This window comes from Somniosus microcephalus, unplaced genomic scaffold (assembly GCF_052327205.1).
Source record: "Somniosus microcephalus isolate GS21.2 unplaced genomic scaffold, FLI_Smic_1.0 unresolved_chr1, whole genome shotgun sequence".
NCBI classification, from domain to species: Eukaryota; Metazoa; Chordata; class Chondrichthyes; order Squaliformes; family Somniosidae; genus Somniosus; species Somniosus microcephalus.
In genome coordinates this window covers 166,869,508-166,891,456 of record NW_028225179.1, presented here as the reverse complement: position 1 = coordinate 166,891,456, position 21,949 = coordinate 166,869,508, and the positions used below count along the sequence as shown (strand labels likewise).

Below are 21,949 nucleotides of genomic sequence, written 5' to 3'. Positions count from 1 at the left end.
CTCACCTTCCCTCCTTCCCCCCTCACCTTCCCTCCTTCCCCCCTCACCTTCCCTCCTTCCCCCTCACCTTCCCTCCTTTCCCCCTCACCTTCCCTCCTTTGCCCCTCACCTTCCCTCCTTTCCCCCTCACCTTCCCTCCTTTCCCCCTCACCTTCCCTCCTTTCCCCCTCACCTTCCCTCCTTTCCCCCTCACCTTCCCTCCTTCCCCCTCACCTTCCCTCCTTTCCCCCTCACCTTCCCTCCTTTCCCCCTCACCTTCCCTCCTTTCCCCCTCACCTTCCCTCCTTTCCCCCTCACCTTCCCTCCTTCCCCCTCACCTTCCCTCCTTTCCCCCTCACCTTCCCTCCTTTCCCCCTCACCTTCCCTCCTTCCCCCTCACCTTCCCTCCTTCCCCCTCACCTTCCCTCCTTCCCCCTCACCTTCCCTCCTTCCCCCTCACCTTCCCTCCTTCCCCCTCACCTTCCCTCCTTCCCCCTCACCTTCCCTCCTTCCCCCTCACCTTCCCTCCTTCCCCTCACCTTCCCTCCTTCCCCCTCACCTTCCCTCCTTTCCTCCTCACCTTCCCTCCTTCCCCCTCTCCTTCCCTCCTTCCCCCTTACCTTCCCTCCTTTCCCCCTCACCTTCCCTCCTTCCCCCTCACCTTCCCTCCTTTCCCCCTCACCTTCCCTCCTTCCCCCTCACCTTCCCTCCTTTCCCCCTCACCTCCCCTCCTTTCCTCCTCACCTTCCCTCCTTCCCCCTCTCCTTCCCTCCTTCCCCCTCACCTTCCCTCCTTCCCCCTTACCTTCCCTCCTTTCCCCCTCACCTTCCCTCCTTCCCCCTCACCTTCCCTCCTTTCCCCCTCACCTTCCATCCTTTCCCCCTCACCTTCCCTCCTTCCCCCTCACCTTCCCTCCTTCCCCGTCACCTTCCCTCCTTTCCCCCGCACCTTCCCTCCTTCCTCTTCACCTCCCCTCCTTCCCCCTCACCTTCCCTCCTTTCCCCCTCACCTTCCCTCCTTTCCCCCTCACCTTCCATCCTTTCCCCCTCACCTTCCCTCCTTCCCCGTCACCTTCCCTCCTTTCCCCCGCACCTTCCCTCCTTCCTCTTCACCTCCCCTCCTTCCTCTTCACCTCCCCTCCTTCCCCCTCACCTTCCCTCCTTTCCCCCTCACCTTCCCTCCTTCCCCCTCACCTTTCCTCCTTTCCCCCTCACCTTTCCTCCTTCCCCCTCACCTTCCCTCCTTTCCCCCTCACCTTCCCTCCTTCCCCCTCACCTTCCCTCCTTTCCCCCTCACCTTCCCTCCTTCTCCCCTCACCTTCCCTCCTTTCCCCCTCACCTTCCCTCCTATTTGTACACGAGCCTAGACTGTGACTGTCCGCAGACTATTCCACCGTGTGAGGAGCAGGGCCAGGGATAATGACTGCCCGCAGCTTGGAGACCCTGGGACAATAGCAGGGTGGGTGGGGGGAAATTCAATTTGGGCAAAATCACATTGGCGTTTCTCATTACTGCCCAAGAGAAACTTCTAACCTAATTTGTTTAAAAAAAATTAATTCCTGGGATGTGGGAGTCGCTGGCAAGGTCAGCATTTATTGCCCATCCATCGTTGCCCTTGAGAAGGTGGTGGTGAGCCGCCTTCTTGAATCGCTGCAGTCCGTGTGGTGAAGGTACTTGTACACGAGTCACTGAAAGTGAATGTGCAGGTGCAGCAAGCCATTATGAAGGCAAATGGTATGCTGGCTTTCATTACAAGAGGATTTGAGTACAGGAGTAAAGAAGTCTTACTCCAATTATATAGGACCTTGGTGCGACCACACCTGGAGTACTTTGTACAATTTTGGTCTCCTTACCGAAGGAAGGATATACTTGCCATAGAGGGAGTGCAACGAAGGTTCACGAGATCGATTCCTGGGACGGCGGGACTGTCGTCTGAGAAGAGATTGAGTAAACTAGGCCTGTATTCTCTTGAATTCAGAAGAATCAGAGGGGATCTCATTGAAACATACAAAATTATTACAGGGCTTGATAGGGTGGATGTTGGGAGAATGTTTCCCTTGGCTGGGGAGTCTAGAACCAGGGGCCACAGCCTCAGGATAAAGGGTAGGCCATTCAGGACTGAGATGAGAAGAATTTCTTCACACAGAGGGTGGTGAATCTTTGGAATTCTCTACCCCAGAGGGCTGTGGAGGCTCAGTCACTGGGTGTATTCAAAACAGAAGTCGACAGATTTCTGACTAGTAAAGGCATCAAGGGATATGGCGATAGGGCCGGTGAATGGAGTTGAGGCAGAAGACCAGCCATAATCTCATTAAATGGCGGAGCAGGCTCGAGGGGCCAAATGGCCTACCCCTGCTCCTATTTCTTATGTTCTTATGTGCTCCCACAGTGCTGTTACGTAGGGAGTTCCAGGATTTTGACCCAGCGACAATGAGGGAACGGCTGATATATTCCCAAGTCAGGATGGTGTGTGACTTGGAGGTGGTGGTGTTCCGATGCGCCTGCTGCCCTTGTCCTTCTAGGTGGAAGAGGTCGCGGGTTTGGGAGGTGCTGCCGAAGAAGCCTTGGCGAGTTGCTGCAGTGCCTCTTGTAGATGGTACACACTGCAGCCACGGTGCGCCGGTGGTGGAGGGAGTGAATGTTTTAAGGTGGTGGATGGGATGCCAATCAAGTGGGCTGCTTTATCCTGAATGGTGTCGAGCTTCTTGAGTGTTGTTGGAGCTGCACTCATCCAGGCAACTGTAGAGTATTCCATCACACTCCTTACTTGTGCCTTGTAGATGGTGGAAAGGCTTTGGGGAGTCAGGAGGTGAGACACTCGCCACAGAATTCCCAGCCTCTGAGTTGAAGTAGATGATATTGTGATGAGCCTGGATTGCAATCCAGTGAGGATCCTGGAGGAGGAAGCGTGTGTGGAATATTTGGAGTTTAGGAGGAGGAAGAGGAGGTTGTAGAGACAATGAGCATATTAGTATTAGAGAGTGAGAATGAACGTTGGGACTGAGAGAAGGGCTGGAGCCAGGAGGTGAGCGCTGCCCAGCTTTGGAGAGAGTGCTCAGACTTTTGGAAAACCATCTGAGTTAGATCTCCGAGGGGTGGGACAAGTGGTCGACACGGAAGATAACAGTCGAATTTATTATGGCTTTGAGTGATTGTGGAGAGAGTTTCTTCGGAAGGATGTTTGTTGCCGCCTGTGGGCTGGTGAACTCGATACGAACAATTTGATTCTGAAAATCACGGAGACATAACATCCCGGAATGTAGGGCAGTGTCATTGTACCGAGGCGGCTGCTGCTGTAAATAATTCCCCGTCGCTTTGTGCGGCCTGCGATTATCTCTGAGGATATTATCTCCCAAATAGTCAGGAGCAAACAGGTGACGGTTACCTCCCGACCGGCACTAAGACAAGGGGACAACAGCCCAACTCAGTATGAAATACCTCTCCTGTAGTAAGTGTGAAATCCGTTGTGAAAGCCCTCTCCCGTAGTGTGTGTGAAATCCAGTGTGAAATCCCTCCCCTGTAGTGTGTGTGAAATCCGGTGTGAAATCTGATGTGAAATCCAGTGTGAAAACCCTCTCCCGTAGTGTGTGTGAAATCCGGTGTGAAATCCAGTGTGAAATCCAGTGTGAAATCCAGTGTGAAATCCCTCCCCTGTAGTGTGTGTGAAATCCGGTGTGAAATCCAGTGTGAAATCCCTCCCCTGTAGTGTGTGTGAAATCCGGTGTGAAATCCAGTGTGAAATCCAGTGTGAAATCCCTCCCCTGTAGTGTGTGTGAAATCCGGTGTGAAATCCGGTGTGAAATCTGATGTGAAATCTGCTGTGAAATCCAGTGTGAAAACCCTCTCCTTTAGTGTGTGTGAAATCCGGTGTGAAATCTGCTGTGAAATCCAGTGTGAAAACCCTCTCCTTTAGTGTGTGTGAAATCCGGTGTGAAATCTGCTGTGAAATCCAGTGTGAAAACCCTCTCCTTTAGTGTGTGTGAAATCTGCTGTGAAATCCAGTGTGAAAACCCTCTCCTTTAGTGTGTGTGAAATCCGGTGTGAAATCTGATGTGAAATCTGCTGTGAAATCCAGTGTGAAAACCCGCTCCCGTAGTGTGTGTGAAATCCGGTGTGAAATCTGATGTGAAATCCAGTGCCACACTGTCGGAGGGGCAGCACTGAGGGAGTGCTGCACTGTCGGAGGTGCCGTCTTTCGGATGAGACATTAAACCGAGGCCCCGTCTGCCCTCTCAGGTGGGCGTAAAAGATCCCGTGGCACTATTTCGAAGAAATGCATGGGAGTTATCCTTTGGTGCCCTGGCCAATATTGACCCCTCAATCAACATCACGAAAAACAGATTATTTGGTCATTATCACATTGCTGTTTGTGGGATCTTGTGCGCAACTTGGCTGCCGCATTTCCTACATTACAACAGTGACTACACTTGAAAAAGTACTTCATTGGCTGTAAAGCGCTTTAGGATACCCTGAGATTGTGAAAGGCGCTATAGAAATACAAGTCTTTCTTTCTTTCTCTGTAAGTGGGGCAGGATGATCTCCTAGCTTTGCTGTTTCCAGTGTAATCAAGATGGGAGGACACAGAGACTAACGCGCCAGAGGAGCTCTCTCTCTCCTCTTCCTGGCAATCGAAAAAGGTAGACACAGGCAGACCCGGCTACCAAGAGAGGACAGGATATGCTCTCACTGCAGTCAGGGAGTGGTGGAGACAGAGATGCACTTCCTCACAGCCTGTGGAAAATATCAGGGCATCAGGGAGAATTTCTACCCAAAATTCACACAAATATGCCCGGAATTCAGAAATTTGAATGACGACCAAAAACTCCCATACCTACTGGGGGAAGAGAGAAATTGTGTAACCTTAGCGGCACACTATGTTACAGCTTGCCATAAACAGAGGGACAACCACTAAATATAAGAAAAGAGTATATACAAATTATATGAAAGTATATTTATACACTCAGGGATATATCTGTTTATACACTGTATGGATAGATCTGTATTTATGTGTTCAACCATGAATGTTTTTCGATGCTTTGGCAACATAAGATGTACCTTGTCATCATGCCAATAAAGCGATTTGAATTGAATTGAATTGAAATAGTTTCTGGAGATCTGAGTCATAAACTTCAGGAAAGGTGCGGAAAGAGAGAGAGAGAGAGAGAGGGAAATAATCTGTCAGAGTCCCCAGCTGTAAGCTGAACTCTGGGACTCTCGAAACTGTCACTTTGGAAAGACTGAAAGGGGAAGAGCTGCTAACACTGAAGTCACCCAAAGACCTTTCTGTGACACAGGCTGGTTTTACGATGGGCGATTCCTTATCGCTCAGTCCCAAAAGGTGATGTCCAGAGCAAGAACAAGGGCTGATTAATGGGAAATAGGATTGAAAGTCACATTGCTGATAAGACTGGCTGGTGGTGAGGTTATGGGCGAATCACTGGCTGTGTCAACATTTAGTTACAGGATGTGAGACGGAGAGCAGAATCCCTGGGCGCTGTGAATCAGTAACTCAAGGAAATCAGTCTCTGCACAGCCAGATTTCATTATCACTGAGTGTTTAGAGAGAGCTGTAATGGTGACAGATAATGCAAACTTTGAACCCCACCCCTAGTCTACTCATTGTCCAATCCTCGCACTACAATTCGCAGGCCAGTTAGTTTACAGTTTACAGCAAATTCATAATACAACAGACTAGTGATTCAATTACACACACACACACACACAGACCAGAGGGAATCTCCTCGATGTGTTTACAGTGTCACTAACACACACACACAGAACACAGTAGTATCGTAGTGCAGTTGGCAGCAGCCCGCACAAGGTTTATTTAGCGTTGGGGGACCGTCTCCTGCATTACGTTCCTTAGAGCACTGTTTCAGATGGGAGTAGCAGTTGCTATTAACCGTACTGAACCGGGAGTGTGTCGTGAGTATGAGCCCGCGACAGGTCAGGAAATTAACCCAATACCAAGGAGTGGTTTTAAAGACACGTGACATGAATCAGTCATTCATGAAAGAAAGACTTATGAAATAATACTGAGCGGCCTGTGGGTGGCGCTGTCCAGGGAGAGTATAAATATCACAGAAATCACAGAAACCCCACAGTGCAGATAGAGGCCATTTCGGCCCATCGAGCCTGCACCGACACATATCCCACCCGATCCCCATAACCCCTACACCGACACATATCCCACCCTATCCCCGTAATCCCACGTATTTAATCCCCCTAACACTAAGGGTCAATTTTTTATCATAGCCAATCAACCTAACCCGCACATCTTTGGACTGTGGGAGGAAACCGGAGCACCCGGAGGAAACCCACGCAAACACGGGGAGAATGTGCAAACTCCACACAGACAGTCGCCCGAGGCCGGATTCGAACCCGGGTCTCTGGCGCTGTGAGGCAACAGTGCCAACCACTATGCCACCGTGCTGCTCGGGCACGGGCCCAGCTTGCGCAGGACATTCTTAACAGGAACTAGTGAAGGACACAACTAGACCGCCATGTTGTAAAACAGTTGATTAAAGCTTTGTTTAATGCTTAGACCAAGTGTCTGGTAGTTTTCTTAAGTCAACACGTGTGTTGTCGGTTTATCGCACGCAGTGCATCGCCGGAGAGGGTGAGGAGGGCCCCGGAACCATCGACGGCCCAGCCCCGGGACAGGACGGTGACGAGGACCCTTCACCATGATGGGGCCGCTCTGGGTGATGCTGGGATTTGTTCTCATCGCCGGTCAGAGTGTGGCCAGCCAGCGTGTGCGAGGCGGGTGAGTACCGGGCACTCTACTCTCACTGACGCCGCCAGTGCGGAACCCGATCCCCTTCTCTGCTCGCCGAAATCGCCAGAAGTGCCGGACTCGTAATTTCCGAGGCCGCACTTCGAGACAGAGGCAGGAGCAGAAAGCGTTGTTGAGTGAAGGAGGTCCACGTACAGAGTGAGGAGCCGCACACACGGCGCTGCGGCGGGGTGTGAGCACACTCACAGCTCCCCCGCACTGTAACGGTCCTCACCATGGACATCAAGTGAAGGCACCCCTCCCCAGAGCGAAAACCAACACCTTTAGTAGCTTTAAATAGTAAAACGTCCCAAGGCGCTTCACAGGAGCGTCACCAAACAAAATTTGACACCGAGCCACATAAGGAGATATTAGGACAGGAAGAAGCAGGTTTTATGGAGCGTCTTAAAGGGGGAGAGAGAGGCGGAGCGGTTTAGGGAGGGAATTCCAGAGCTGAGGGGCCCCGGCAGCTGAAGGCACAGCCGCCAATAGTGGAGCGATGGAAATCAGGGATGCACAAGAGGCCAGACAGAGAGAATGAGTCTGTATCTGCAGTCAGTTGGTCACCCAGTGAGGTGTTGGGTCTGGTGTGACTCCACAAGGCCCCGATCAGTGTCCCACTTCAGTCGGACACTGGTTGGGTTTGGCTCCCTGTCCAGATCGGTGATTTTCTCCAGCTCGGTGGGAAGAGGAGGTTCCCGCGCGGAGCAGGATCTTTCTGTCTTTATATGGGTGCCGTGCCTGAATTGGCAGCGGGCGGTGCGGCCTTCCCGTGCGGGAGGTCCTGGTTCCATTGACCGACCCCATCCCCCCCGCCTCCCCCACCACAACCCCAACCCAGAACCCCTCCCCCATCCCATCCCCCCCACTCTCCCCACCCCTCCTCACCCCACACCACCCAACCCCCCAACCCAGACCCCCTCCCCCCACCCTGCTCCCCTCCCCATCCCCTCCCCACCCCGCCTCTCCCTTCCCCATCCCCCCTCCCCGCACCACACCCCCCAACCCAGACCCCCTCCCCCCACCCTGCAACACCTCCCCCCTCCACACACCACCCCCCAACCCAGACTCCCTCCCCAACCCTCCCCTCTCCCCCACCACACCCCCCAACCCAGACCCCCTCCCCCCACCCTACAACCCCTCCCCCCCACCCCAGACACCCTCCCCCCACCCTGCAACCCCTCCCCATCCCCTCCCCAGCCCCCCTCCCCCCCACCCCACCCCCCCTCTCCCCACCCCTGCAACCCAGACCCCCTCCCCCCAATCTGCAACTCCTCCCCCTCCCCCTCCCCACCCCGCCTCTCCCTTCCCCATCCACCCTCCCCACACCTCCCCGCCCCATCCCACAACCCCTCCCCTCCCCCTCCCCCACCACACCCACAACCCAGTCCCCCTCCCCCCTCCCTCACCCCCACCCCACAACCCAGACCCCCTCCCCCCTCCCCACTACACACCCCAACTCAGACCCCCTCCCCCACCCTGCAACCCCTCCCCCTCCCCACCCTGCCTCTCCCCTCCCCCTCCCCACACCTCCCCTCCCCCTCCCTCACCCCACCCCACAACCCAGACCCCCTCCCCCACCCTGCAACCCCTCCCCCTCCCCACCCTGCCTCTCCCCTCCCCCTCCCCACACTTCCCCTCCCCCTCCCCCACCCCACCCACAACCCAGTCCCCCTCCCCCCTCCCTCACCCCACCCCACAACCCAGACCCCCTCCCCCACCCTGCAACCCCTCCCCCTCCCCACCCCGCCTCTCCCCTCCCCCTCCCCACACCTCCCCTCCCCCTCCCCACACCTCCCCTCCCCCTCCCCCACCCCACCCACAACCCAGTCCCCCTCCCCCCTCCCTCACCCCACCCCACAACCCAGACCCCCTCCCCCTGCCCCCACCTCCCCCCTCCCCACTACACACCCCAACTCAGACCCCCTCCCCCACCCTGCAACCCCTCCCCCCTCCCCACCCCGCCTCTCCCCTCCCCCTCCCCACACCTCCCCTCCCCCTCCCCACAACTCCCCTCCCCCTCCCCACACCTCCCCCTCCCCACTCACCAATTCAAAGGTCAGTAATTCAAACCCCACCAATGAAGCTTAATAAATCGGCTGATTTGCGGACAGCACCAGACGAACAGACCGGGAAGCTGTTGGATTGTCCTAAAAACCCACCGGGTCCCTTTGCGCCCTTCAGGAAGGGGTACCTGCCCCCCCACTGACCCGCTCTGAAATACACGTGACTCACAGTCCCACACCATGTGGCTGCCTTGTAACTGCCCTGCGCGTGACTCGAGGGTTGGGCAAGAAAGACTGGCGATTGCCAGAGTCGCCCAGCCCAGTGAACAGCGAGGCAGATCCAGCACTCGCCTCTCAATCTGTCTGTTTTATTCTTTCCAGGCGACGGGTCTGTTCGAAACAAACTCTGCGGGTTCCGCTGGTGTACACGGAATCCTACGTCCAGCCCGTGTATAAACCCTACATCGCACTGTGTGAGGGCCACAGGGTATGCAGTACCTACAGGTGAGAGCAGCTGCTGTGTACCTCCCTGACCATCGGAGTGAGGTAAGCAGGCCCCAATACTGAGCCAGTAAATCAAACGCATCTGGACCAGTGATTCGAAAGAAAGACTTGCATTTGTATAGCGCCTTACACCACCTCAGGACGTCCCAAAGCTCTTCACAGCCACTGAAATGCTTTTGAAGTGTAGTCACTGTTGTAATGTGGGAAACACAGCAGCCAGTTTCTGCACAGCAAGCTCCCACAAACAGCAAAGTGATAATGACCAGATCATCTGTTTTAATGATGTTGGTTGAGGGATAAACATTGGCCCAGGACACCGGGGAGAACTCCCCTGCTCTTCTTCAAAATAGTGCCGTGGGATCTTTTACATCCACCTGAGAGAGCAGACGGGGCCTCGATTTAACGTCTCATCCGACAGTGCGGCGCTCCCTCAGGACTGACCCTCCGACAGTGCGGCACTCCCTCAGTACTGACCCTCCGACAGTGCGGCACTCCCTCAGTACTGCCCCTCCGACAGTGCAGCGCTCCCTCAGTACTGACCCTCCGACGGTGCAGCACTCCCTCAGTACTGCCCCTCCGACAGTGCAGCGCTCCCTCAGTACTGCCCCTCCGACAGTGCAGCACTCCCTCAGTACTGCCCCTCCGACAGTGCAGCGCTCCCTCAGTACTGACCCTCCGACAGTGCAGCACTCCCTCAGTACTGCCCCTCCGACAGTGCGGCGCTCCCTCAGTACTGACCCTCCGACGGTGCAGCGCTCCCTCAGTACTGCCCCTCCGACAGTGCGGCGCTCCCTCAGTACTGCCCCTCTGACGGTGCAGCGCTCCCTCAGTACTGACCCTCCGACAGTGCAGCGCTCCCTCAGTACTGACCCTCCGACGGTGCAGCACTCCCTCAGTACTGCCCCTCTGACGGTGCAGCGCTCCCTCAGTACTGCCCCTCCGACAGTGCAGCACTCCCTCAGTACTGCCCCTCCGACAGTGCAGCACTCCCTCAGTACTGACCCTCCGACAGTGCGGCGCTCCCTCAGTACTGACCCTCCGACGGTGCAGCGCTCCCTCAGTACTGCCCCTCCGACAGTGCGGCGCTCCCTCAGTACTGCCCCTCTGACGGTGCAGCGCTCCCCTCAGTACTGACCCTCCGACAGTGCAGCGCTCCCTCAGTACTGACCCTCCGACGGTGCAGCACTCCCTCAGTACTGCCCCTCTGACGGTGCAGCGCTCCCTCAGTACTGCCCCTCCGACAGTGCGGCGCTCCCTCAGTACTGCCCCTCCGACAGTGCGGCACTCCCTCAGTACTGCCCCTCCGACAGTGCAGCGCTCCCTCAGTACTGACCCTCCGACAGTGCGGCGCTCCCTCAGTACTGACCCTCCGACGGTGCAGCGCTCCCTCAGTACTGACCCTCCGACGGTGCAGCGCTCCCTCAGTACTGCCCCTCCGACAGTGCGGCGCTCCCTCAGTACTGCCCCTCCGACAGTGCGGCACTCCCTCAGTACTGCCCTCCGACAGTGCAGCACTCCCTCAGTACTGCCCCTCTGACGGTGCAGCACTCCCTCAGTACTGACCCTCCAGCAGTGCAGCACTCCCTCAGTACTGCCCCTCCGACAGTGCGGCGCTCCCTCAGTACTGACCCTCCGACAGTGCGGCGCTCCCTCAGTACTGCCCCTCCGACAGTGCAGCGCTCCCTCAGTACTGCCCCTCCAACAGTGCGGCGCTCCCTCAGTACTGCCCCTCCGACAGTGCGGCACTCCCTCAGTACTGCCCCTCCGACAGTGCGGCACTCCCTCAGTACTGCCCCTCCGACAGTGCGGCACTCCCTCAGTACTGCCCCTCCGACAGTGCTGCGCTCCCTCAGTACTGCCCCTCTGACAGTGTGGCACTCCTCAGTACTGCCCCTCCGACAGTGCGGCGCTCCCTCAGTACTGCCCCTCCGACAGTGCGGCGCTCCCTCAGTACTGCCCCTCCGACAGTGCGGCGCTCTCTCAGTACTGCCCCTCCGACAGTGCGGCGCTCCCACAGTACTGCCCCTCCAAAAGTGCGGCACTCCCTCAGTACTGCCCCTCCGACAGTGCGGCGCTCCCTCAGTACTGCCCCTCCGACAGTGCGGCGCTCCCTCAGTACTGTCACTCCGACAGTGTGGCACTCCCTCAGTACTGCCTCTCCGACAGGGCAGCGCTCCCTCAGTACTGCCCCTCCGGCAGTGCAGCACTCCCTCAGTACTGCCCCTCCGACAGTGCGGCGCTCCCTCAGTACTGCCCCTCCGACAGTGCGGCGCTCCCTCAGTACTGCCCCTCCGACAGTGCGGTGCTCTCTCAGTACTGCCCCTCCGACAGTGCGGCGCTCCCTCAGTACTGCCCCTCCGACAGTGCAGCGCTCCCTCAGTACTGCCCCTCCAGCAGTGCAGCACTCCCTCAGTACTGCCCCTCCGACAGTGCAGCACTCCCTCAGTACTGACCCTCCAGCAGTGCGGCACTCCCTCAGTACTGCCCCTCCAGCAGTGCGGCGCTCCCTCAGTACTACTTAGGGGGATTAAATACATGGGGTTACAGGGATAGGGTGGGATATGTGTTGGTGTAGGGGTTACGGGGATTGGGTGGGATATGTGTCGGTGCAGCCTCGATGGGCCGAAATGGCCTCTATCTGCACTGTGGGGTTTCTGTGATTCTGTGATACTGCCCCTCTAGCAGTGCGGCACTCCCTCAGTACTGCCCCTCCGACAGTGCAACGCTCCCTCAGTACTGCCCCTCCGACAGTGCAGCACTCCCTCAGTACTGCCCCTCCAGCAGTGCGGCACTCCCTCAGTACTGCCCCTCCGACAGTGCAGCGCTCCCTCAGTACTGCCCCTCCGACAGTGCAGCGCTCCCTCAGTACTGCCCCTCCGACAGCGCGGCACTCCCTCAGTACTGCCCCTCCGACAGTGCAACGCTCCCTCAGTAGTGACCCTCCAGCAGTGCAGCACTCCCTCAGTACTGCCCCTCCGACAGTGCAATGCTCCCTCAGTAGTGACCGTCCAGCAGTGCAGCACTCCCTCAGTACTGCCCCTCCGACAGTGCAGCACTCCCTCAGTACTGCCCCTCCGACAGCGCAGCACTCCCTCAGTACTGCCCCTCCGACAGTGCGGCGCTCCCTCAGTACTGCCCCTCCGACAGTGCAGCGCTCCCTCAGTACTGCCCCTCCGACAGTGCAGCACTCCCTCAGTACTGCCCCTCCGACAGTGCGGCGCTCCCTCTGTACTGCCCCTCCGATAGTGCAGCGCTCCCTCAGTACTGCCCCTCCGACAGTGCAGCGCTCCCTCAGTACTGCACTCCCTCAGTGCTGCCCCTCCGACAGTACAGCGTTCCCTCAGTACTGCCCCTCCGACAAAGCGGTGCTCCCTCAGTACTGCCCCTCCGACAGTGCAGCGCTCCCTCAGTACTGCCCCTCCGACAGTGCGGCACTCCCTCAGTACTGCCCCTCCGACAGTGCGGCGCTCCCTCAGTACTGCCCCTCCGACAGTGCGGCGCTCCCTCAGTACTGCCCCTCCGACAGTGCGGTGCTCCCTCAGTACTGCCCCTCCTACAGTGCAGCGCTCCCTCAGTACTACCCCTCCGACAGTGCAGCACTCCCTCAGTACTGCCCCTCTGACAATGCAGTATTCCCTCAGTACTGCCTCTCTGACAATGCAGTATTCCCTCAGTACTGCCCCTCTGACAGTGCGGCGCTCCCTCAGTACTGCCCCTCCGACAGTGCAGCGCTCCCTCAGTACCGCCTCTCCGACACTGCGGCGCTCCCTCAGTACTGCACTGAACCGACGACCTGATTGAGTGGCGAGTGTGCTACCACACTGATCCACGGTTGACACCTTTCCCAAGTTGGGTATTATAAAGGACTGGGAGTGGATGGGAGTGAAGGTGAGAGCTGTCATTGGTGGGTGATGCAGTTTCCCTCTGCTATCTTCCAGTATCCCTGACAGTCACTGCAAGTCCGAAGTAGAAGGGATTCGAATCCAGTTGAATATCCCCTTACATGATGTACCAAAGATACAGCTTTAACCCTATGTTACAGAGGAACATCCGGACAGGAGGAGGCCATTCAGCCCCTCGAGCCCATTCCACCATTCAATGGCTGAACCGTATCGTAACTCCATCTACCTGCCTTGGTTCTGTAACCCTTCACACCTTTACCCAACAAAAATCCATCGATATCAGTCTTGAATTGTTCAATTGACCCCCAGCCTCAACAGTTTTTTGGGGGAGAGAGTTCCAGATTTCCACGGCACTTTGGGCTTCCCGACATCGCCCCTGAACGGCCTGGCTCTAATTTTAAGGTTCTGCCCCTTTGTTCTGGACTCCCCCCACCAGAGGAAATAGTTTGTCTCTCTCTCTGCCTTTATTGTGCTCTAATCCCCAGCTGCTCTTCCCTCAGGACCACGTACAGGATCTCCTCCCGGGACGTGCGGAAAGAGGTCTATCAGACGGTGTATCAGTGCTGCAAAGGATGGAGGAAACAACACTCCCACGCCACCACCTGTGATATAGGTGAGAGAGGGAGAGGGGGAGGGAGGGGGGAGGGGCAGGGGGAGGGGGAGAGGTTGAGATGGGAGGTGGAGGAAGAGGGGGAGGAGGAGGAGGGGAAGGGTGGGGGAAGGGGAGGGGGAGGAGGAGGAGGGGGAGAGAAGGGGAGGTGGAGGAGCAAAGGGAGGGGAAGGGGAGATGAGAGGGAGAGGGGAGAGGGGGAGTAGAGGGGGAGAGGGAGAGGAGGAGGAGGGGAAGCGAAGGGGAGGGGGCGGAGGAGGAGGAGAGAAGGGGAGGTGGAGGAGCAGAGGGAAGGGAAGAGGAGATGAGAGGGAGAGGGGAGAGGGAGGAGGAAGGGGAGGAGGGAGGGACAGGGGGAGGGATGGGGTGATGGAGGGAGACAAGAAGGGGAGGGGGAAAGGGAGGGGAATGGGAGGGGAGACAGCGAGAGGAGGAGGAGGGGGGCAGTACTGAGGGAGCACTGCCCTGTCGGAGTTCTGTCTTTCAGATGAGACATTAAACGGGGCCCCATCTGCTCTCTCAGGTCGACCTAAAAGATCCCACGGCCACGCTTTCGAAGAGCAGGGGGAGTTCTCCCCGGTGTCCTGGCCAATATTTATCGCTCAATCAATGAAGCGCTCCAGCCCAGGTAACATCCTGGTGAATCTCCTCTGCACCCTCTCCAATGCAATCACATCCTTCCTATAGTGTGGCGACCAGAACTGCACACAGTATTCCAGCTGTGGCCTAACTAGCGTTTTGTACAGCTCCATCATAACCTCTCTGCTCTTATATTCTATGCCTCGGCTAATGAAGGCAAGTATCCCATATGCCTTTTTAACCACCTTATCCAACTGTTCTGCTGCCTTCAGGGATCTATGTACATGCACACCAAGGTCCCTCTGATCCTCTGTCCTTCCTAGGGTCCTACCATTCATTGTGTATTCCCTTGCCTTGTTAGTCCTCCCAAAATGCATCAACTCACACTTTTCAGGGTTAAATTCCATTTGCCACTGTTCTGCCCATCTAACCAACCCGTCTATATCATCCTGTAGCCTGAGGCTTCCCTCCTCGCTATTTACCACTCCACCAATTTTCGTGTCATCTGTGAACTTACTGATCATACCTCCTACATTCATATCTAAATCATTAATGTACACGACAAACAGCAAAGGACCCAGCACCGATCCCTGCGGTACACCACTGGACACAGGCTTCCAGTCACAAAAACAACCTTCGACCATCACCCTCTGCCTCCTGTCACTAAGCCAATTTTGGATCCAATGTGCCAAATTGTCCTGGATCCCATGGGCTCTTACCTCCTTGACCAGTCTCCCATGCGGGACTTTGCCAAAAGCTTTACTGAAGTCCATGTAGACTACATCAACTGCACTACCCTCATCCACACACCTAGTCACCCCCTCGAAAAATTCAATCAAATTGGTTAGACATGATCTCCCCCTGACAAAGCCATGCTGACTATCCTTGATTAATCCTTGCCTCTCCAAGTAGGGCACCTTGATGCCACACTCGGTCAAGAGCTGCCTTGATGTCAAGGGCAGTCACTCTCACCTCACCTCTGGAATTCAGCTCCTTTGTCCATGTTTGGACCAAGGCTGTAATTGTTGTGTATGTACCTTTTAAGAGAATAACTGGTCTCAGACTGCAGTACCGGCAGTGACCACCCCTGTATAAAAGGCGCTAGTGAGCCTCTGTTGTTTTAGTTTCACTATTGACTTCCACCAGTAAAGACGTGTTTTGTTTAACTCTGCTGTCCGTGTCTCAATCATTCACGGACATAATACTGGCGACGAGCAGATACGAACCTACCTACAGTCTGCACCACCTCCTGGGATCCATTCCTACAGCGAAGTGAGCAGAGGTCGAGGCCAGAAAGAAAAGAAAGTAAGAGGCAGTAGAAACGGGCATCGACCGTGGGCATCCACCCTGTGTTGCGGAGTTGAAGATTGCTGGAGAAGCTGTCGGAAGCGGGGCCTGGCTCCTGTCGACGGTGCTTCAGCTAATCGGGCTGGTGGCAGGTAGTGCACTGATCCTTCCTGGGCTGCGGCGGTCGCGAACTCGAGCGGGTGGTTTGCAACGGGGCCGAGCAGCGTTGTCGGGAAGAAGAGAGAGAGAGGGTGGAGCACACGGCGCGGCCGGTGCTACAAAGCCGGGCTGTGTATAGACCCGTGAAGAGGGAGGCAAGAGTCCCACAGGGTTGTTCCACGACGGGAAAATAATTAAAAAAAAAAAAATTAAACGCGCAAGAAACCGTGGAAAGCAGCGCTAACAACAGCGGGGAAGAAGGCAAAGCGTGGGAGGCGCCATTGTAATCAGCGGGGAAGAAGGCAAAGTGCGGGAGGCGCCATTTTGTTAAATCGGGGAAGAAGGCAAAGCGCGGGAGGCGCCATTTTAGATTTGCAAGATGCCGAAGACTGGCTGTATCACTGCTTTTGATAATACAATAGAGGACTGGACCACGTATGTGGAAAGAGTCGAGGTATATTTCGAGGCAAACGAAATAGCGGAGGAGAAAAAGGCATCGATATTGTTAAACTTAATGGGCGCTAGAACGTACGGCCTATTGCGGGACCTGATTACTCCAGCCAAACCGAAGGCGAAGAGTTTTAACGAAATTGTTGCTGTCCTACAGGAACACCTAAACCCTGCACCGCTGTTGATAGCAGAAAGATTTAAATTCCACAGGAGAACTCAGCACAAAGATGAGAGCAATGCTGAGTATCTTACGGAACTACGCAAGCTATCAAAGCACTGCCAGTTCGGAGCAGGACTGGCAGATACCCCACGGGACAAATTTGTCTGTGGACTCCTGAGTGAAGGAACACAGAAGAAGTTACTCTCGGAGAAAGAGCTGACGCTAGATAAGGCTTTCAGCGTGGCAGTATCGTATGAAGCAGCAGCCAGGGGAGCTGCAGAAATTCAACAAAAACCACAGGAATACGGCACCCACGAAATGACACGGGGATTTGCAAAATGTTATTGCTGCGGCAAAACTAACCATGACCAGAAGGACTGCTGGTCCAAAGACAAAATATGCAGGCAATGCGGGAAGATGGGACACATTGCATGAGTTTGCAGGCCTGGGAAGAAGACCAGCGACAGCAAAAAGGCTACTAAGGAACCATACAAGAAAGTACAAAAGATGACGGACAGTAGTTCCGAAGACCAGATGAGCGATAGTGAATCCGGGAACAGGAGACTAAGCTGTCTCAAACTTCACAATGTAATCGCAAAAGAGGATCACCGAACCATTTGGGTCACCCTCACGATAGCAGGGTCCCAAGTTAAAATGGAATTGGATACAGGATCAGCGTTAACCGTCATGAATCGACGAGACTACGAGCGGCTATTTTCACACATACCCTTGAGAGAGACATCCATCACCTTGACAACGTATACGGGGCAAAAAGTATACCCCAGAGGAAAAATAAGGGTGCCTGTCGAATACAACAGCAAGAAAATACGGAAATTGTATCTCTACATACTGCCAAATGGTGGACCACCGTTATTGGGACGGGAATGGATCAGGAAGATAAACTTAGATTGGCACTCCATTCATGCAATGACGGTGGACGGTAAAAAAGATGAAGACGTCACTCCTGGACGATTGTCAACAATCTTAACTAACGCCAAAGAGGTATTTCAACAAGAACTGGGCACGCTTAAAGGCGTAACCGCCTCGATAAAAATAGAAGAGAATGCCGTTCCCAAGTTTTTCAAAGCAAGACCGGTACCATATGCAATTCGCCCAGCCGTCGAGGCAGAGCTGGAGAATCTGGAGAAGGCGGGCGTGTTGTCTAAGGTCGACTGGAGCGAGTGGGCGACACCCATCGTTCCTGTCATGAAGAAAACGTTAAGCAATAAGTCCGGGGAGCCAAGGAAGATTCGCATCTGTGGGGATTTCAAGGTGACGGTGAACCCAGTCCTTCACACAGTACAATATCCTCTTCCAAGGATAGAAGACATCTTCGTCTCACTGTCTGGAGGGAAGCGTTTTACAAAAATTGACCTAGCACAAGCATATTTGCAGATGGAGGTTGAAGAGTCCTCTAGGAAGTATCTCACGATAAACACTCACAAAGGTCTTTACCAGTATCATCGATTGGTATTCGGAGTAACATCGGCTCCGGCGATATGGCAAAGAGCGATGGAACAAGTCCTGCAAGGGATTCCGGGGACTCAGTGTTACTTGGACGACATCCTTGTGACGGGTGAAGATGACAGTGAACACCTTAACAACCTAGAACAGGTGCTCACTAGACTACGGGAACATGGGCTGCAAGCCAACCGCCCCAAGTGCGAATTTTTTAAGAAACAGCTATCGTATTGTGGCCACGTGATTGATGAAGAGGGGTTACATAAGTCCCCTGACAAAATTGAAGCGGTTGCTAAGGCCCCAGCGCCTGAAAATGTGTCGCAACTGAGGTCATTCCTCGGATTGGTGAATTACTATCATAAGTTTTTGCCGAATTTGTCGACAATTCTGCACCCACTGAATGCCCTGCTACGAACGGGGGTAGCATGGAAATGGAGCGATGATTGTAAGCGTGCTTTTCAGAAGAGTAAGGACTTAATCACTTCAAGGGAAGTATTGGCTCACTACAACCCAGCACTGCCGATCAGACTGGCGTGTGATGCGTCTCCCCACGGCATTGGGGCGGTACTGTCACATAAATTCCTTGATGGTTTAGAGAGGCCGATAGCTTTTGTGTCACGCTCGTTAACTTCTGCCGAGCGTAACTATGCCCAGATTGACAGAGAGGCCCTCAGCCTAGTGTGGGGGGTGAAGAAGTTCAATCACTACCTGCACGGTCAAAAATTTACTCTACTAACCGATCATCAACCTCTTCGCTCCATTTTCAACCCTCAGAAGGGCGTACCGATAATGACAGCACAACAGCTGCAGAGATGGTCCCTTTTCCTAGGGGCACACCAATATGACATCGAGTACAAAGGAACTAAACAGCGTGGAAATGCTGATGGATTGTCACGTCTACCGTTGCCGATGGTGGAAGAAGAAGACCTTTCAGTGGATCCAATGGAGTTATTCCACTCGACCATAGTCGAATGTCTCCCTGTGACGAATGCAAACATAGAAAAGGAAACACGGAATGACCCGACACTATCACGGGTCTATGATTTAACGGTGAAGGGATGGCCAGCACATGGCGAACCACTGCTGCCAGCATTCTCGCCGAGAAGAGAACAGCTGTCAGTGTGCAGAGGAACCTTGATGTGTGGATCCAGAGTAGTAATTCCACCTAAGTTGACGGATAGAGTGCTCAATGAGCTTCATGAGGGTCATCTGGGTGGGGTAAAAATGAAGAACTTAGCCAGAGCGTTTGTGTGGTGGCCGGGAATCGATAGAGAAATCAAAGAGATGACCAAGAGCTGTGCAGGATGCCAGAAGGTCCAAAACGCCCCACCACAAGCTCCTCTGCATCCATGGGAGTGGCCCTCATCTCCATGGCAAAGGGTGCACATTGATTTTGCTGGTCCCTTCATGGACTCGATGTTTTTAATTGCGGTGGATGCACATTCAAAGTGGCCAGAGGTAATAAAAATGTCCTCAACCACCACGGAAAAAACTATCACAGTTTTACGAACCATATTTGCCAGAAATGGGCTGCCTGAACAGATTTGCTCTGACAATGGACCACAGTTTGTGTCTGAAGAGTTCCGGAGGTTCTTAAAGAACAATGGTGTTAAGCATTACACATCCGCCCCATATCATCCAGCCACTAATGGATTGGCCGAGAGGTTTGTCCAAACATTCAAGAAGGCTATCAAGGCAATGTGTAATGAAGATATACCCCTACAACACAAGGTGGACAACTTCTTGTTTGCCTACCGGAATGCGACACATGCGGTTACCAACCAAACTCCAGCCATGATGTTCTTCAATCGAAGACTACGATGCCGCTTGGATTTGGTTAAGCCAAACGTCCGAAGAGATGTGGAGAACAGGTAGTTTCAGAATATGAATGAAAGGCCGACCAGGAGTTTTAAGATAGGTTAAACAGTTTTGGCCCGGGACTACCGCACTGAGAAATGGCAGCCAGGAACGATTTGTACACGACAAGGACCTCTCATGTATACCGTGGACGTTGGGGAGAGCATTGTAAGACGCCATGCTGACCAGATTCTAGAGTCACTGGAAAACGTCAACTCCACACCACGATCTGATACACCTGGTAATGAAATCGACGTTCCAATTGCAGCTACCGCAGAACCGGTAATATTGGAAGCAGATGAACCAAACAACGACATTGATCCCGACTCAACATTGCCAGAAGAACCTGATACCCCAAAGAGGCGTTATCCAGACAGAATCAGGAAGCCTCCTCAAAGACTGAACTTATAATTGCTTAAACTTAACCAATGTATCTTGCAACAGTAATTGTGATTGTAATTAGTTATCATTTAGTTGTTAAATGAATGTTATGTACTGTTTATCTGAAAGGGGAGGAATTGTTGTGTATGTACCTTTAAGAGAATAACTGGTCTCAGACTGCAGTACCGGCAGTGACCACCCCTGTATAAAAGGCGCTAGTGAGCCTCTGTTGTTTTAGTTTCACTATTGACTTCCACCAGTAAAGACTTGTTTTGTTTAACTCTGCTGTCCGTGTCTCAATCATTCACGGACATAATAGTAATGAGGTCTGTAGCCGAGTGGTCCTGGCGGAACCCTAACTGAGCATTGGCTGTAAAGAGCTTTCTGACATCCTGATGTGGTGAAAGGCACTATAGAAATGCAAGTCATTATTGTTTAACAGGAGGCCCACCTAAGCGAGTCGGGAGCGACAGAGAGGCAATTGTCCACCCGGAAGCAGTGAGTGCCTCGGTGGACATGCTCAGTGTGCTGAGGGGGGCGCTGAACCCCAGCATCTCTCTATCCCTGACCCTGCTGCCAGGATTCTCCAGTCAGTCACTGACGAGGACTCCTCTGGTGAATTGCATCCTGTGGAGCCAATCCCTGACCATATCTTTCTCTCTTCTAGCGCTCTGTGCCAAACCGTGCCAGAATGGCGGCTCCTGTTCCAGGCCGAACACATGTGACTGCCACCCTGGTTGGGGCGGGAAGACCTGCGCGATAGGTAATTCGCCGTTCACTCACCATCCACAGGGTGAGACAGGTCAGCGAGGGTAACACTGGTCAGTGAGGGTCACACCGCACAGGGTCAGACAGGTCAGTGAGGGTCACACTGGTCAGTGAGACTCACACCGCACAGGGTCAGACAGGTCAGTGAGGGTCACACCGCACAGGGTCAGACAGGTCAGTGAGACTCACACCGCACAGGGTCAGACAGGTCAGTGAGACTCACACCGCACAGTGTCAGACAGGTCAGTGAGGGTCACACCGCACAGGGTCAGACAGGTCAGTGAGACTCACACCGCACAGGGTCAGACAGGTCAGTGAGACTCACACCGCACAGGGTCAGACAGGTCAGTGAGACTCACACCGCACAGGGTCAGACAGGTCAGTGAGACTCACACCGCACAGGGTCAGACAGGTCAGTGAGACTCACACCGCACAGGGTCAGACAGGTCAGTGAGACTCACACCGCACAGGGTCAGACAGGTCAGTGAGACTCGCACCGCACAGGGTCAGACAGGTCAGTGAGGGTCACACCGCACAGGGTCAGACAGGTCAGTGAGACTCACACCGCACAGGGTCAGACAGGTCAGTGAGACTCACACCGCACAGGGTCAGACAGGTCAGTGAGACTCACACCGCACAGGGTCAGACAGGTCAGTGAGACTCACACCGCACAGGGTCAGACAGGTCAGTGAGACTCACACCGCACAGGGTCAGACAGGTCAGTGAGACTCACACCGCACAGGGTCAGACAGGTCAGTGAGACTCACACCGCACAGGGTCAGACAGGTCAGTGAGACTCACACCGCACAGGGTCAGACAGGTCAGTGAGGGTCACACCGCACAGGGTCAGACAGGTGAGTGAGACTCACACCGCACAGGGTCAGACAGGTCAGTGAGGGTCACACCGCACAGGGTCAGACAGGTCAGTCAGGGTCACACCGCACAGGGTCAGACAGGTCAGTGAGAGTCAAACTGCACAGGGTCAGACAGGTCAGTGAGACTCACACCGCACAGGGTCAGACAGGTCAGTGAGACTCACACCGCACATGGTCAGACAGGTCAGTGAGACTCA

At 54.7% G+C, this 21,949-nt stretch overlaps 1 protein-coding gene across 1 annotated transcript in view; it reads left to right on the top strand.

The window, feature by feature from the left end:
• Positions 1–20,940, top strand: part of LOC147096499 (epidermal growth factor-like protein 8) — a 40,120-nt gene extending 19,180 nt beyond the window's left edge. The window contains exons 2-5 of the mRNA XM_085975300.1: positions 6,582–6,744; positions 9,141–9,263; positions 13,666–13,778; positions 20,777–20,940. Coding sequence (XP_085831426.1) covers positions 6,665–6,744; positions 9,141–9,263; positions 13,666–13,778; positions 20,777–20,925 — 465 coding nt within the window. The 5' untranslated portion in view covers positions 6,582–6,664 and the 3' untranslated portion in view covers positions 20,926–20,940. The remainder of the gene's footprint in view (positions 1–6,581; positions 6,745–9,140; positions 9,264–13,665; positions 13,779–20,776) is intronic.
• Positions 20,941–21,949: the final 1,009 nt, after the last annotated feature.